The sequence below is a fragment of the Pan paniscus genome, chromosome 5 (genome assembly GCF_029289425.2).
Source record: "Pan paniscus chromosome 5, NHGRI_mPanPan1-v2.0_pri, whole genome shotgun sequence".
Lineage (NCBI taxonomy): Eukaryota > Metazoa > Chordata > Mammalia > Primates > Hominidae > Pan > Pan paniscus.
In genome coordinates this window covers 70,632,452-70,647,523 of record NC_073254.2, presented here as the reverse complement: position 1 = coordinate 70,647,523, position 15,072 = coordinate 70,632,452, and the positions used below count along the sequence as shown (strand labels likewise).

Here is a 15,072-nt window from a genome sequence, read left to right as displayed (position 1 = left end):
AGGGGAGAGTAATTTTTTGTATCTCTTATTTTTAATATTATAGGCATTTAGTGTACCATATTAAAGTAATATTCATATAAAGTGAATATTAGTTTGTCTACAAAAACTCCCAAAGTGGGTGGCTTCACATTTAACAAAAAAATCCTGTGTGTTTATGAGTTAGGAAACAAATTATATCATTAATTCCTCTGTTTTCTTCATATTTGCTTGTGGGATATGGTAGAGAAAAACATTTTTAAATTTTCATATTTAAGAGAATATAGAAAATTAAACGTCTTCTTCCATGAAACTTTAAATAAAGGTACTGTAATAAGTACAAATCACCACCATAGTTCTTCTTTTTATGAATCTCTAGTAGTTAGATTTTGTTGACATTTATCATACTGAACAGGCCAATGGGATTTAAATTTTTAATATGTGGTCATATTAGTTAGAATTAGTTAGATTTTGAAGTCAGGTATATTTCATTCTTAAAACAGACTTTTCCTGGAGAAATTTCACTTATCATTCATTTTTATCTTTAAATATAAATGTAACTGATAAAATGTTTGTTCAATATTTGCTTCAGAGACTTTTTCTGTGGATCTGTATTTTGGTAAATGCATTCTATTTTAATGATTCTAACTACACATGAAAGAGTAGATGTGCTTAGAAGAGTTAAACACTCTTTTAGCTAAAATGTATCATCTATAAACACAATCAAAATTGAAATCTTGCCAAATATATTTTCATCCACACTCAAAAAGATATAAATAATTTATGTGTCTAATCAGTTCACATATCTGTTGCACAATAGCCATCTTTTAAAATGTTTTTGAAAATGCACTTATGGAATTTATATGGATGTTTTCTGCACTCGACTTTTTTTTTTTTTTTTTTTTTTTGAGGCAGAGTCTCGCTCTGTCACCCAGGCTGGAGTGCAGTGCAGTGGTGCAATCTCGGCTCACTTCAAGCTCCGCCTCCCGGGTTCATGCCATTCTCCTGCCTCAGCCTCCCGAGTAGCTGGGACTACAGGCGCCCACCACGCCCGGCTAATTTTTTCTATTTTTTAGTAGAGAACGGGTTTCACCGTGTTAGCCAGGATGAATCTCTATCTCCTGACCTCATGATCCGCCCGCCTCAGCCTCCCAAAGTGCTGGGATTACAGGCGTGAGCCACTGCGCCCAGTCTGCACTTGACATTTTATACTGTATTAGAGTATGATTAATGCATTAAACTAAAACATTGCTATATTACAACAGCCACAAACCATGTAATCTGTATTTGAATCATTTGATAAATTCACACGCTTTTTCTTTGACACATACTTAACTTCTATGTTGAAGTGTTAACATGTAGGATGACCATTTCCTAATACTGTTTATTTTTATACTCTGCTGTAGTTGAATCACAACAAAATATTATTGAGTTAAATATTTACCACAGTTTATTCCATCTTTATGGACCTGTTATTTCTCTGGAAGAGTTGTCTCTAATACTTTCCTTTCTCTGATAGGTGATGATTCATTTATCTGTGTAAAAGACTTCTGCTGCTGCTGCAGCTACTACTGCTAGTACTACTACTACTACTACTACCACTTCCTCTTCTACTACTACTTCTTTTTCTACTACTACTTCTACTACTACTACTTCCTCCTCCTCCTCTTCTTCTTCTTCCTCCTCCTTCTCCCTCATTCCTTCCTCCTCCCTCTTCCTCCCTCCTCCTGCCTCCCTCATTCCTTCCTCCTCCCTCCTCCTCCTTCCTCCTCCCCCTTCCTCCCCTTTCCTCCCTTTCCTCCCCCTTCCTCCCCTTTCCTCTCCCTTCCTTCTTCTTCTTCATTTTTCTCTTTCCCCCTCATATAAAACACATTAACATGAAACCTAGTCTTCTAACAAATCTTTAAGTGTACAGTATTATGAATCATAAGCACAATGTTGTACAGCATATCTTTGGAACTTTTTCATCTTGCTTGACTGAAACCTCCCTCCTTCCTTCCCTCCCTCCTTCTCTTCCTTCCTTCCTTTCTTCCTCCTTCCCTCCCTCCCTCTTTTCCTTCCTCTTTCTTTCTTTCTTTTTTTTTTTTTTTGGTAATGGCCAGCCTAACATGTATGAGGTAACATTTCATTGTAGTATTGATTTGCATTTCTCTGATGATTAGTGATGTTGGACATTTTTTCATATACCTGTGGCCATTTGTGTGTCATTTTTGGAGAAATGTTTATTTAAGTCCTCAATAAAATTCCTTAATCAGTTTTTTTTTGTTGCTGAGTTAGAGTTTATTATTTATTTTGAATGTTAACCGCTTATCAGATATATGGTTTGCAAATATTTTATCCCACTTCATAGATTGTCTTTTTACAGAGTTTTTTTTCTCCTTTGCTGCACAGAAGCTTTTTAGTTTGCTGTAATCCCAGTTGTCTATTTTTGCTTTTTTTGTTGCCTGTGATTTTGGAATAAATCCAAGAAATCATTACGAGACTGATGTTATGAAGCTTTTCCTAGTTTTCTTTTAGAAATTTTATAGTTTCAGATCTTATGTTTAAGTCTTTATTTTGAGTTGTTTTTTGTGTATGGTGTAAAATAAGGGTCCAAAGTTATTCTTTTGCATGTGGATATCCGGTTTTCCCAGCACTATTGATTGAAGAGATCCTTTCCCCTTCGGGCAGTCTTACCACCCTTGTCAAAGATAATTTCATTGATGCATGCAAGAGTGTTTTCTGGGCTCTCTATTCTGTTCCATTTGTCTATATGTTTGTTTTTATGCCTTTACCATACTGTTTTGATTACTCTAGCTTTGCAATATATTTTGAAATCAGGAAGTGTGAGGCCTCCAGCTTAGTTTTTGTTTCCCAAGATTGTTTTGACTGTTTGAGGTCTTTTGAGGTTTCATATAAATTTTAGGAATGCTTTTTCTACTGCTATAAAAAACGTTATTGGGATTTTTATAGGGATTGCATTGAATCTGTAGATCAAGTTAGGCAGTATGGACTTTTTAAATAATATTGTCTACCAATCTATGAACACAAGATATATTTCCATTTATTCCTTCTTCAGTTTCTTTTATCAATGTTTTGTAGTTTTCAGTGTACAAGTTTTTGATTCTTTGGTTAAGTTTATTTCTAAGTATTTTATTTTTATGTTTTATAAATGAGATTATTTTCTTAATTTTCTTTTTAAATTGTTGTTACTGAATAGAAACACAACTGATTTTTATATATTGAATTTGTATTCTCCAAATTTGCTTAATTGGTTTCTTCTAACCATTTTTTTTGGCATGGAGTCTTTTATGTATAATCAGTAGGGTTTTCTATGTTTACGATCATGCTATCTGTGAACAGAGATAATTTTGTTTCTTTTGTGATTTGAATGCCTTTTATTTCTTTTCTTGCCTAATTCCTCTGGCTAGTACAATGTTGAATAGAAGTGGTGAAATTAGGTATCTTTGTCTTGTTCCTCATCTTAGAGGAAAAGCTTTTAACATTTATCATTGAGTGTGATGTTAGCTGTGAACTTTTCAAATATGGTCTTTATTATGTTAAAGTAGTTTCCTTCTATTCCTTACTTGTTGAGTGCTTTTATCATAAAATAGTGCTGATTTTTGTCAATTATTTTTCTGCCTCCATTGAGATGATCATGTTATCTTTTCCTTCATTCTGTCAATGACACATTTATTGATTTTATATGTCAAACTCTTTCATCCTGTGGGTAATTCCCATTTGGTCATGGTGTATGATGTTTTTGATGTGCTGTTAAATTCAGTTTGTTAGTGTTTTATTGGGGATATTTACATCTATATTCATCAGGGATATTGGCTTGTAGTTTTATTTTATTATGGTATCTTTTTCTGGCTTTGGTATCAGGTTCATGCTGGCCTTATAAAAATAGTTTAGAAGTATTTACTCCTCTTCAATTTTTTGAAAGATCTTAAGAAAGACAGATATTAATTCTTCTTTAAATGTCTGGTAGAATTCACCACTGAAGCCACCTGGTACTAGGCTTTTATTGTTGGGGTGTTTTGATTACTGATTTAATTTCCTTTAATCTGTAGTTATAGGTATGTTCATATATTCTATTTATTCATGTTTCAGTTTTGGTAGGTTATATGTTCTAGGAATTTATTCATTTCTTCTAGGTTACCAATTTGTTGATATATAGTCGTTCATAGTGGTCACTTAAAATCCTTTTTATTTCTGTGGCATCAATTGTAGTATCTCTTCTTTCACTTCTTGTTTTGAGTCTTCTCTGTTTTTACTTAATTTAGTTAAAGGTTTGTCAATGTTGTTGATTTTTCCAAAAAAGCAACTCTTAGCTTTGTTGACTTCTTTCCATTTTCTATTTTATTTATTACTGTTTAAATCTAAATTATTTTTTTCCTCCTGCTAACTTCAGGCTTAGTTTGTCTTTTTTTTCTGTAGGTCCTTGAGGTGTAAAGTTGTTTATTTGATTATTTGATATCCTTTTACTTTTTTAATGTAGGCATTTATTGCTATAAACTTCTCTCTTAGTACTGTTTTCCTGCATCTCATAAATTTTGGATGTTGTGATTTTGTTTGTCATCACGTATTTTCTAACTTTGTCTCTGATTTCTTCTTTGACCTGATGGCTATTCAAAAGTGTGCTATTTAATTTTTACATATTTGTGAATTTTTCAATTTTCCTCCTGTTGTTAATTTTTAGTTTTATTCCATTGTGGTTGGAAAATATACTGGTATGATTTCAGCCTTCTTAAATAAGACATGTTTTGTGATTTAACATGTGGTCTGTCCTGGAGAATGTTTCATGTGCAATTGAAGGGAATGTGTATTCTGCTGCTGTTTGGTGGAATATTCTGTATGCATCTGCTAGGTTCATTTGGTCTATAGTATTGTTCAAGTCTTCTATTTCCTTATTGATCTTCTGTTTGAATGTTCTAATCATTATTGAAATCCTCTACTATTACTGTGTTTCTTTCTATTTCTCCCTTCAGTTCTGTATATGTCTGCCTCTTATTTTTGTTATCATGATGTTGGCTGCATATATAATCATAATTATTATATCTTCCTGGTGAGTTGACCCTTTTATCATAGTAGGATATCTTTCTTTGTCTCTTGTTATAGTTTTGTACTGTGTGATATAAGTATAGACATCTCTGATGTCTTTTGGCTACCATTTGCATGGAATATCTTTTTTCATTTTTTCACTTACAGCTACAGTCCTTAAATTTAAAGTGAGTCCTTTTCATTTCTCTTTTCTTTTCCTTTCCCTTTTCCCTTTTCCCCCCTTCCCTTCCCTTTCTTTCCCTTCCTTCCCCTTCCCCTTCTCCTTTCCCTTTCCTTTGTCTCATTCTGTTGCCCAGGCTGGAGTGCAGTGGCATGATCATAGCTCACTGCAGCTTCAACCTCCCAGACTCAGTCAATCCTCCCACCTCAGCCTCCTGAGTAGCTGAGACTACAGGCACATGCCACCATGCATGGCTAATTTTGTTGTTTTTTGTTTGTTTGCTTTTGTTTTTGTTTTTGTAGAGATGGGGTTTTGCCATGTTGCCCAGGCTAGAGTCTTTCATAGATAGTATATAGCTGGATCTGTAGCTCTAAACCATTCAGCCTCTCTATGTACTTTGATTAAGGAGTATAATCACTTACATTTAAGGTAATTACTGATAGGGAAAAATTATTGTTGCCATTTTGGTAATTATTTTCTGTCTTTCCTGTAGCTTTTTGTCCCTCTTTTTTTCTTTTACTGTCTTCCTTTGTGTTTTATTGCTTTTTTTGTAGTGATGTCCTTTATCATTTTATTTATCTTCCATAGGTATTTTCTTTGAGGTTATCATAGGGGTTACATGAAACATCATGTAATTATAAGAACTTATTTTAAGTTGGTATGAAATTAAATTACATATAAATATTCTATATTATTGCTACCTGTCCTTTGTTACTGATGCCACAAATTGCATCTTTTTATATTTTATATCTGTTAACATATTTTTAAAGTTACAGTTTTTAAAAATGCTTTTGTCTTTTAACTTTTACACCAGAATTAAAAGTCATTTATGCACACTATTACAGTATTATAATATTGTGTGTCTGTCTATATATTTACTTTTATCTGAAAAATTTATACTATCTTATGCTTTTATGTTGCTGATTAGTATACTTTTGTTTGATCTTGAAGGACTCCTTGAGAATTTCTTATAAGGCAGGTCTGATGGTGATGAACTTTCTCAGCTTGTGTTTATCTAGAAAAGTCTTTATTTCTCCTTCATTTTTGAAGAACAGTTCTGCCAGACATAGCATTCTTGGTTGGCAGGTTTTTTCTTTCCTTTCAGCACTTTGAATATGTCATCCCACTCCTGGCCTGCAATGGTGCTATTGAGAAATCTGCTGATAGTCTTATCAAGGTTCCCTTGTACATAACAAGTCTCTTTTTTCTTGCTGCTTTCAAAATGTGATCTTTGCCTTTAACTTTTGACAATTAGATTACAATGTGTCTCAGTGTGGATTTCTTTGGGTTTAACTTAGCATATATTAGGCTTCTTGAATTCGAGTATCCATATCCTTTTCCAGATTTGGGAAGTTGTTGGCCTCATCTCTTTAAATAAGCTTTTTGTCCCCTTTTTACCCTCTTCTTTTTTTTTTTCTGGAACTCGCAAAATGCATATATTGGTATGCTTGATGGTGTTGCTTAAATCTCTTAGGCTTTGTTCACCCTTTCTCTTCCTTTTTCTTTTTGTTTCTCTAACTGGATAATTTCAAATGACCAATTATTGAGTCTGCTGATTCTTTTCCCTCTGCTTGTTAAAGTCTGCTATTAATCATCTTTAGCTTTTTGTTTCTCTAACTGGATAATTTCAAATGACCAATTATTGAGTTTGCTGATTCTTTTCCCTCTGCTTGTTAAAGTCTGCTATTAATCATCTTTAGTAAATTTTTTCAGTTATTGTATTCTTCAGCTAAAGTATATCATACTTATTACCTATATAGCTGACTATGTAATGCTAATGATTATTCTTAAGAAAATATTCTTTATAAGTATGATTAATATATAATTATAGATGAGATAATATGTCCGTCTGAAGAACTTTCATGAATAGATGGGACCCAGGTTAAGTTTTTTCCAGAGGGACAGACTAATGATATTTGAGCTATAGAAATATAAGCTGCTTGAACTGGAAAGAAAATCAAGAACAGAAAATACTTTTTACCCCTTAAATGCTAAGAATGCAAGAAAAGAATTTTAGTGTTCATTTTTGAATTAAATAAATTACAAGCATTATCCAAAGTTGTATGACTAGTTAATAGGAAGTCCTGGATGAGAATCATAAATCCTGTTCCATTGTTTTTCTTTTCCATAGGTGTTAGATTGTCTCATATTGCTATTGTCTCAATTTTTTGCTAAAGACAATACATTAACAAATATTTATCTTATATTTTTGTTTTACTTTTATCCCTTATTTTTTAGAGAAAAAAGCATATTAAGATCTCACTCTTAAATGTGTAAAATACTTCTACATTTTCTCAGAAAATGTATTCATATACATTTATATACTATACATTTGTATACATATGTAGATTTTATAATTCTAATGATAGAATACTATACTGTCTAGTATTTCTCCCTTGATTTTTCTTTTATTGTTTGAGTAGTCCACGATTAATAAACTTTTATTGCTTTTGCTTTATAGAATCTGTCTGTCCAACACGAATTCCAGTGGCAGCTCGTGATGAAAGGGGATTTGATATTCTTTTAGGTTTAGATGTAAATAAAAAGGTTAAGAAAAGAATACAGCTTTCACCAAAAAAGATAAAAGGATATGAAGTAACATCAAAAGTTGATTTATCAGAACTCACAAGGTATGCATTATATGTTGACACAACTTTTTGGGGGGGATATGTCTGTGGACATGTCAAGAATTCTTTAAGCTTACACTTGCTCTTCTTTTTCTAGCAATGTTTTCCCAGAAGGTCTTCCTCCATCATATGTATTTGTGTCTACTCAAAGATTTAAAGTCAAGAAAATTTGGGATTTATGGAGAATATTAACTATTGATGGAAGGCCACAAATAGCAGTTACCTTAAATGGTGTGGACAAAATCTTATTATTTACAACAACCAGCGTAATTAATGGCTCACAAGTGGTTACCTTTGCTAACCCTCAAGTTAAGGTAAAGATGCCTGGGATAATACCATGATTATGATATTCATGGGGAAGCGCCATTGGGTTTATGTGTGTTGGGGAAAAGAGGGCTATAATTTTAACATGATTGGAAATATTTTTACTTTAAATTTTAATGTTTCTCTGTTGAAGAAAACTAACAAAGAAAGGAAAATTGTTTCTTGATCAATATGGGGACAAATGCTGAGGGGAACTGACATATTTTGAGTGCCTACTACTAGGTACCAGGCACATTTAATTATAATAGCCATCCAATAAAGAAACCATTGCTCCCATTTTGCAGACAAACTAATATTCAAGGATGTTAAGTTCTCCCTCAAAGTAGAAGAGCTAATAAGTGATGACATCAGGAATTAAATTTTGGTCTAGTTGACGTCAAAGTCCATATTGGTCTGTTTTACACTGCCATGTTCTACAGGATATTTACATGAAGACATATCTGTTAGAATATTAAATACCAGATACATAATAGGTATGAAATTTACCTTAATTTAGGAGGACATTTTATTTACCCAAATGGAATACATATTTAATAGAATATACAAACTTGAAAAAGTTTATTTTCAAAATCATGTTTTCAGAATCCAGATGCAATAATAAAAGTAATTAAGTTTTGCTCATTATTATAATTATGATAGTCTAAAGCCATATTACACAGTTTAGGAAATATATATGGTAATATATATAAAGTATGCAATTTCTTCATTTAGCAATTATATTACATTTAAAAAATTGTTATTTGCTGTCTTCATTAAAGCCATTGTGCCAGATTCTGTAAGAAATGACAAATTAATAAGGCATGTTTCTTACCTTCAAAGAGCATATTTACAATAGGATATTCAAGGCAACTGGTATCAAATAGAAGTACAAAGTGTTAGTGGAATGTGGATGGGAAAATGTGTTCTAACATAAAATAAGAGGAAATCTGCATAAATGAAATAATTTTTGAACTGGACCTTGAAGGATGTATAGCATTTTGATGGAGATGAATATAAGGGCACATTAAATAAATGATTCAGTATTGAGTCATCAGATGTGTAATAAAATGCAGGGTTTTTATTTAGAGAATGCAAAGTGACTCTCCTGTGTTTACAGTATAAGATGCATGGAAGAAAAAGCTATCTAGGTGTAAGCCCAATTTATGAGGGGCCTGGAAAGCCATATAATGTGGTTTGGACTTTATTCAGTGAATGTTTCATCAAAAGGTCTTGACCATAGTGTGTCATGGTCAAGGCAATCTTCTCTACTTCTTTTTCTTCTTCTGTCCATAAATAATAATTTCAACTTTATCCTAAAATTAGGCCAGGTCCTGGGGATACAGAAATTAATAAGATGGAACATCTCCCCTAACAGAACTGTAGGGAGAGAGATTAATTCTAGTGGTGATCTGAAGGATGGCTTGGAAATGAAAGGGTGAGAGATCTAGATAGATTTGAAAATTATTGAAGTAAAACAAGAGTTCCATGAGCCTAAATTATGGTAGTGACAATGAAAATGAAGAAATGAATTTGAGTCAAGTTGAAGAAATATATTGGGTAGAACTCTGCATCTGGTTAGTTACTGCAACTCAAAGAAAGAAACTTATGTTTAGAGGATGCTATTATGTAGGGAAATGGGGTCAAGAAGAAAACTCTGGGGGGTAGTTCAAGTTTATTTTGTTGCATATGTTGTTGGGCTAATTGTGAAACATCCTGAAAAATTATTCTACCTAGTATTAGAATTATAGGACCCACACATAGGAGAGATACAGGCTGTTAGTGTAGACATGGGAGTTATTATATACCAGTGATAATTGGCCTGGAGGAATGGATGAGTCAAAGAGGGGGTGAAAAATGTCCAGAATAGACCTATGAGTAATGCCCTCATTAAAGGGTAGGTTGAGGGAGAAGAACACTCAGAGACAGAGAGAGAGAATGAGCAACTAGGGAGGAAGAAATGAAAATGATCAAGATTGTTTGAATTCCAGAAGTTGAGTGAGATTATCAAGGAAGATTGATTGTTATGGGGCCCAAAGTTGCAATGAAATAAACGAGATGAGGAAGGAGGGAAGCCATTTGGATTCAGAGATTATTAAACTCATTTATGATTTTGAGGTAGTTGCTTTAGTAAGTTGTTCGACAGTTTCTTTGAAATATGTAATAGGAACTCAGATAAAGATTAATGAAAGAATTGGTGGATAGCATATGAGGTCCACCTTGGATCAGGGTGAATTAATGTATAATACAGTCAGTCTCTGTGGGATGAAGTTTCTCAGCAATGGTTAGGAACAAGGGAGTAAGAACAAAGAAAATAAAATATTGTTAGGGGCTTTATTTATGAATCTTCCACACTTTCTTTTTGTAGACGTTGTTTGATGAAGGCTGGCACCAAATTCGTCTCTTAGTAACAGAGCAAGATGTAACTTTGTATATTGATGACCAACAAATTGAAAACAAGCCCTTACATCCAGTTTTAGGGATCTTGATCAATGGGCAAACCCAAATTGGAAAATATTCTGGAAAAGAAGAAACTGTTCAGGTAGATAAATAATGATTTACTCTTTGAATTATATAGAATGAAACTTTTGCTGTCCTTTGTAATAGTTTTCACCACATTTAATCATATTTAACGTAATTATGAATTCCCTTAAGTTGTTCACCAAAATGTGGTCAGTTCATTAGTGAAATTATGCGTATGTATATGTATTAAAATGCAGAATTGGACAATCTATTTCATAAGAATATTTAGAAAAACGTTCCCCTGGGTTCAGGATAGAATTCTACATTTCTAGGAAACATTAATTTCATGTTTCTCAAGAGAAACATAGTTTAAGTAATAAATTTGGAAAAGAAAATATAGTTTCATCTGTAAGTGGGGCTATAAAAATGTCTTTGCAGCTGCGAGGATAAAATTAGATTAATTCATGTCAGGGTTCTTCACAAACAAAACTGTTCCTTAAAAATAAAGCAATTGTGGTATGTTCAATTTATACCTACAAAAGTTTTGTTTTGACTTTTTGATACCTCCTTAAACTGGAGTATCTGTATTTGGATGGAGAAATGTGTCTGTAAATGCCATTTCTAGAAAAACCCTTTATTTGAAAAGGTATGTCCCTCCTGCACTGTTTCTATTAAAGGAAGAGTCTGTCATTTTCATATACGTGTTTACACATGTGGTCTCTATGAATTAATGCTACATGTCAAATTGTAGTAAATACTTAAACATTAACAGGGGCTGGGCCTACTAATCACACAACACTCCATGCCAGCAACTAAATAGCGAAGACCAAAGATGGCTTCTTGAGTCCACCCTATACCATCAGGAATGTTGTGGAGATTTAAGATAAACACAGAAAACCTGGGAAAACTTTTAAGTGTCCAACAAAATGCTCTTTAGATTAGCTTTTAATACAGGAGTACTAAAAAAGCCTCACTGAGTTCTGGAAGAAAATCGATTTGCTCTTGGTGCTAGGGAATTTTTCTTTAGTAGTTATGTTGCATCACATCTTTATAGTGTAAAGTATTAAAATTTTGTATTTTCATTGTTTTAGCTAAATGCTGTGATGTAAACCTTACAGAATTACTAACCATAGTGGATGTTTCTATGTATCTGAGTTGCTCTTATAAAACAATTAGCTTGTGCCTCAACTTTAATTCTACTGGGTTTATGTTCTTAGTTTGATGTCCAAAAGTTGCGAATCTACTGTGACCCAGAACAGAACAACCGGGAGACAGCATGTGAGATTCCTGGATTTGTAAGTAGGAGGGATTGTTTTTTTCCCAGATGTTGCTTTAGTACTTTCAAAGCAATAAATAAAAAGCAGATACTATCTGAGTATTAATTTAATATGTAGACTTAATTTTATTTTTTAATGTTAGTGGAAGTGAAGTTACATGAAGCAAAACATATTTTGAGGTTATAATTGAAATTGTTATGTGTCATTGTGCAAGTGTGAATGAAAGACCACAAGGGAATATTTTCTTGTTGTGTTTTGTTTTGTTTTGATTTGGAGTCTCACTCTTGTCGCCCAGGCTGGAGTGCAGTGGCGCAATCTTGGGTCACTGCAAACTCCGCGTCTGGGTTCAAGAAATTCTCCTGCCTCAGCCTCCAGAGTAGCTGGGATTACAGATGCCCGCCACCACACCCAGCTAATGTTTGTATTTTTAGTAGAGACAGGGTTTCACCATGTTGGCCAGGCTGGTCTTGAACTCCTGACCGCAGGTGATTCGCCGGCCTAAGCCCTCTAAAGTGCTGGGATTACAAGCGTGAGCCACCACGCCCTGTCAGTAATGTTTTTCCCCGTCGTCTATGACTATGACTATTCCAGTGCTCAGGTAAAGCAAGATGAGACCTGCTCCAGAAAAATGTAGGATGCTTTGAATGTCAGTGTGTGAAATACATTATTATACTTAATATAATCATGTATAATATAATATAACAATATAATAATGTACGTTAAACATGTGGACAGAACACCCCAAACAGCACAGTTCTGAAGAGCAAGAAATAATTATTTTTCCTTTTCACTGACACTTTTTCTCAAAGTGTCAGTGAAATAATGAATAGATACTTTTCTCGTTGTTGATATTTAAGTAAAAATTTATTATAGTTCTAGAATATAAGCAGTGTTTCTATTTATTTAGCTATTTTCATTAATGTGTTAGGAGGAAAAGGATTATGAGCTAAAATGTCATAGCATTGCATGGAGTGTGTGTGTGTGTGTGTGTGTGTAATCAATCCCCTTTCCCCTGGGCAAAATATTGGTGTATTACTGCTAGTGGAAATATGGTAGAATGTTGTACAACTTTTTGACAATGTAAATTCCCAGTGATATTTGAGTCAACCATAGTTTTTAAAATGTGTGTAGTTATGTTGTCATCATCTTCTTTTTTCCCATCAAATGGAATAACGTATGGATCCACATGTTCTAAAACCTTGAAGACACAGAACAGCACATTTAAAAGATCTGTAATCAAACAGAGTTTTCTAGAAAGGATTTATTCTGGGTTTTCTAGATAAATAACTGTTTAAGCACTATAGTTTTAGATATTTATAACTTGAAATATAAATCTATTTTAAAAGTGTTAATAAGCTATGGCATTTGAGAATTCATTGTGCATACTTCATTTATTGATGTCTCTGCATTGACATATGATGATTGCCATTATCCTTCCGTATGATGAAGCACAGCTTTAGATAGCTGATTTTGAATTCTCCCTTCCACTTTATGTTTTAATGTCTCCTTCCTTACTCTCAGATGTGACTTTCTGTGGCCTGTTTGCCTTTTGCGTCTTCAATCCAACCTTCTCATTTTTGAACTAATTTTTATTGATTGGAAAGATGATTGTCCTTTTAAAATTGTATGTTATTTAATAAAACACAGACTATTTTAGGAGAAGCTCTCCTAAAGTGCAAGATTTTAATGCATGCAGTTTGTGACTTCCTCAGATGTGTTTCAACATTTTTTTTCTGGTTCTTAAATGATTTCCTAAAATTTCAAGACAGCATATAAATCTCATCTGGAGGTATTTTTTAATCTTGCATGGCTGTTATATCAAGCAGCTCTGGTGTTTTAATTTTCTTCTTCTACTCACCTTAAAAAAATATATCCTTTCTGTATTCTCCTATATGAATGGAGTAGTAACATGTATAGATAGGTGACTTTTTAGGATAGATGCAGGGAAATATTTTGGTTTTTGTTGGTTTTCATACTTCATATATCTCTAATCTGGATGGTGAAATATCTGTAAATTAGGCTGATAATTTATAAATTTTATTTAAAACATTTTAAAACACACTTGTTGTTTTTCTTTCAGAATGGAGAGGTAGGCTTGGATACTATTGTTCCCCTTAAGGTAATATTTGTATTGTGGGACCACTTAGCTCTTTTCCAACAACTGTAAGTATGTATGTTAGACAAATGGAACCCATTTTTATGTAACTTCAATGTATTTAATATTTATAGATTTTTGTGATTTGGAATTTCCTATTGGGTTGGGCTAGATAAAATTTGAAAGTGAATGTAAGATATTTTTGCCATTTTACACAAATATATAAATACATAAACATACGTGTGCATGTACCTATATGTCTTTCCATGCTTGTTGTCTGTTTCCATTTTTGTCTTTATAGTGCCTTAATGGTCCCAGTGATGTAGGTTCAACTCCAGCTCCCTGTATTTGTCCTCCGGGAAAACCAGGACTTCAAGGCCCCAAAGTGAGTAACACCTAACTTGCTGTTTTTGTTAAAACACACAAACAAGAGCTGGGTAAACCATACAATTCCTAATCACCATTGATCCTGTTGAGAAATTTCTATCTGATTTCTTATAGAGTTTAAAACCTCAGTTTTAGTCACTTTTTCTAGAAAAACAAGTGTATTCTAGCCTAGATTAGGATACCTTTTGAACCCAAAACTGTATCTGTCATCCACATTAAACTGAGACAGTATTATTTGTTTGGTTGTTTTTTTTCCCCAAATACTGCTGCTAGATCCCAAGAACAATACTTCCTTACAATCTGGTAAAAAATGAAGAAAGGGCATTTGTGAAGACATGGTCTGAATTCTTAAATGTCTCAGTTCTTAATTTGTCAAAATAATTTTTGGATGGAAAAAATGAAGTAAGAAATTTCAAATTGATTTTATTATTGTGAGTTTGATGTCTAGTTCAAAAATAGAGCCACATACATTTATTTCACTTAATCATGTACTTTTGGGGAGAATATTCTTTTAGTCATTTCCATATTTCTATATATGCACTTGTTCCAGTTACATTTACATATTGATTTGTATACAAATGTACATATACATTTTTATATGATCGGAGCCATTGTGTGCGTACTACTTTATAACCGGTTGTTTTATACATAATATGTTCTGAATATTTTTCTATGCAATTTAATATTAATGACTAAATTTTTTTTTTTTTTTGAGACGGAGCCTTGCTCTGTCGCCAGCTGGAG

At 33.1% G+C, this 15,072-nt stretch overlaps 1 protein-coding gene across 2 annotated transcripts in view; it reads left to right on the top strand.

Annotated features, from left to right (window-relative positions):
• Positions 1 to 15,072, top strand: part of COL21A1 (collagen type XXI alpha 1 chain) — a 194,812-nt gene that overhangs the window by 68,546 nt on the left and 111,194 nt on the right. Inside the window, exons 4-9 of one of the 2 annotated variants that reach the window (XM_055113684.2) lie at positions 7,641 to 7,809; positions 7,904 to 8,120; positions 10,475 to 10,648; positions 11,787 to 11,864; positions 13,927 to 13,935; positions 14,243 to 14,326. In XM_055113684.2, coding sequence (XP_054969659.1) covers positions 7,641 to 7,809; positions 7,904 to 8,120; positions 10,475 to 10,648; positions 11,787 to 11,864; positions 13,927 to 13,935; positions 14,243 to 14,326 — 731 coding nt within the window. Of the gene's footprint in view, positions 1 to 7,640; positions 7,810 to 7,903; positions 8,121 to 10,474; positions 10,649 to 11,786; positions 11,865 to 12,009; positions 14,327 to 15,072 lie in introns of those variants that run through there. The other variant, XM_063605320.1, reaches the window with a different exon arrangement.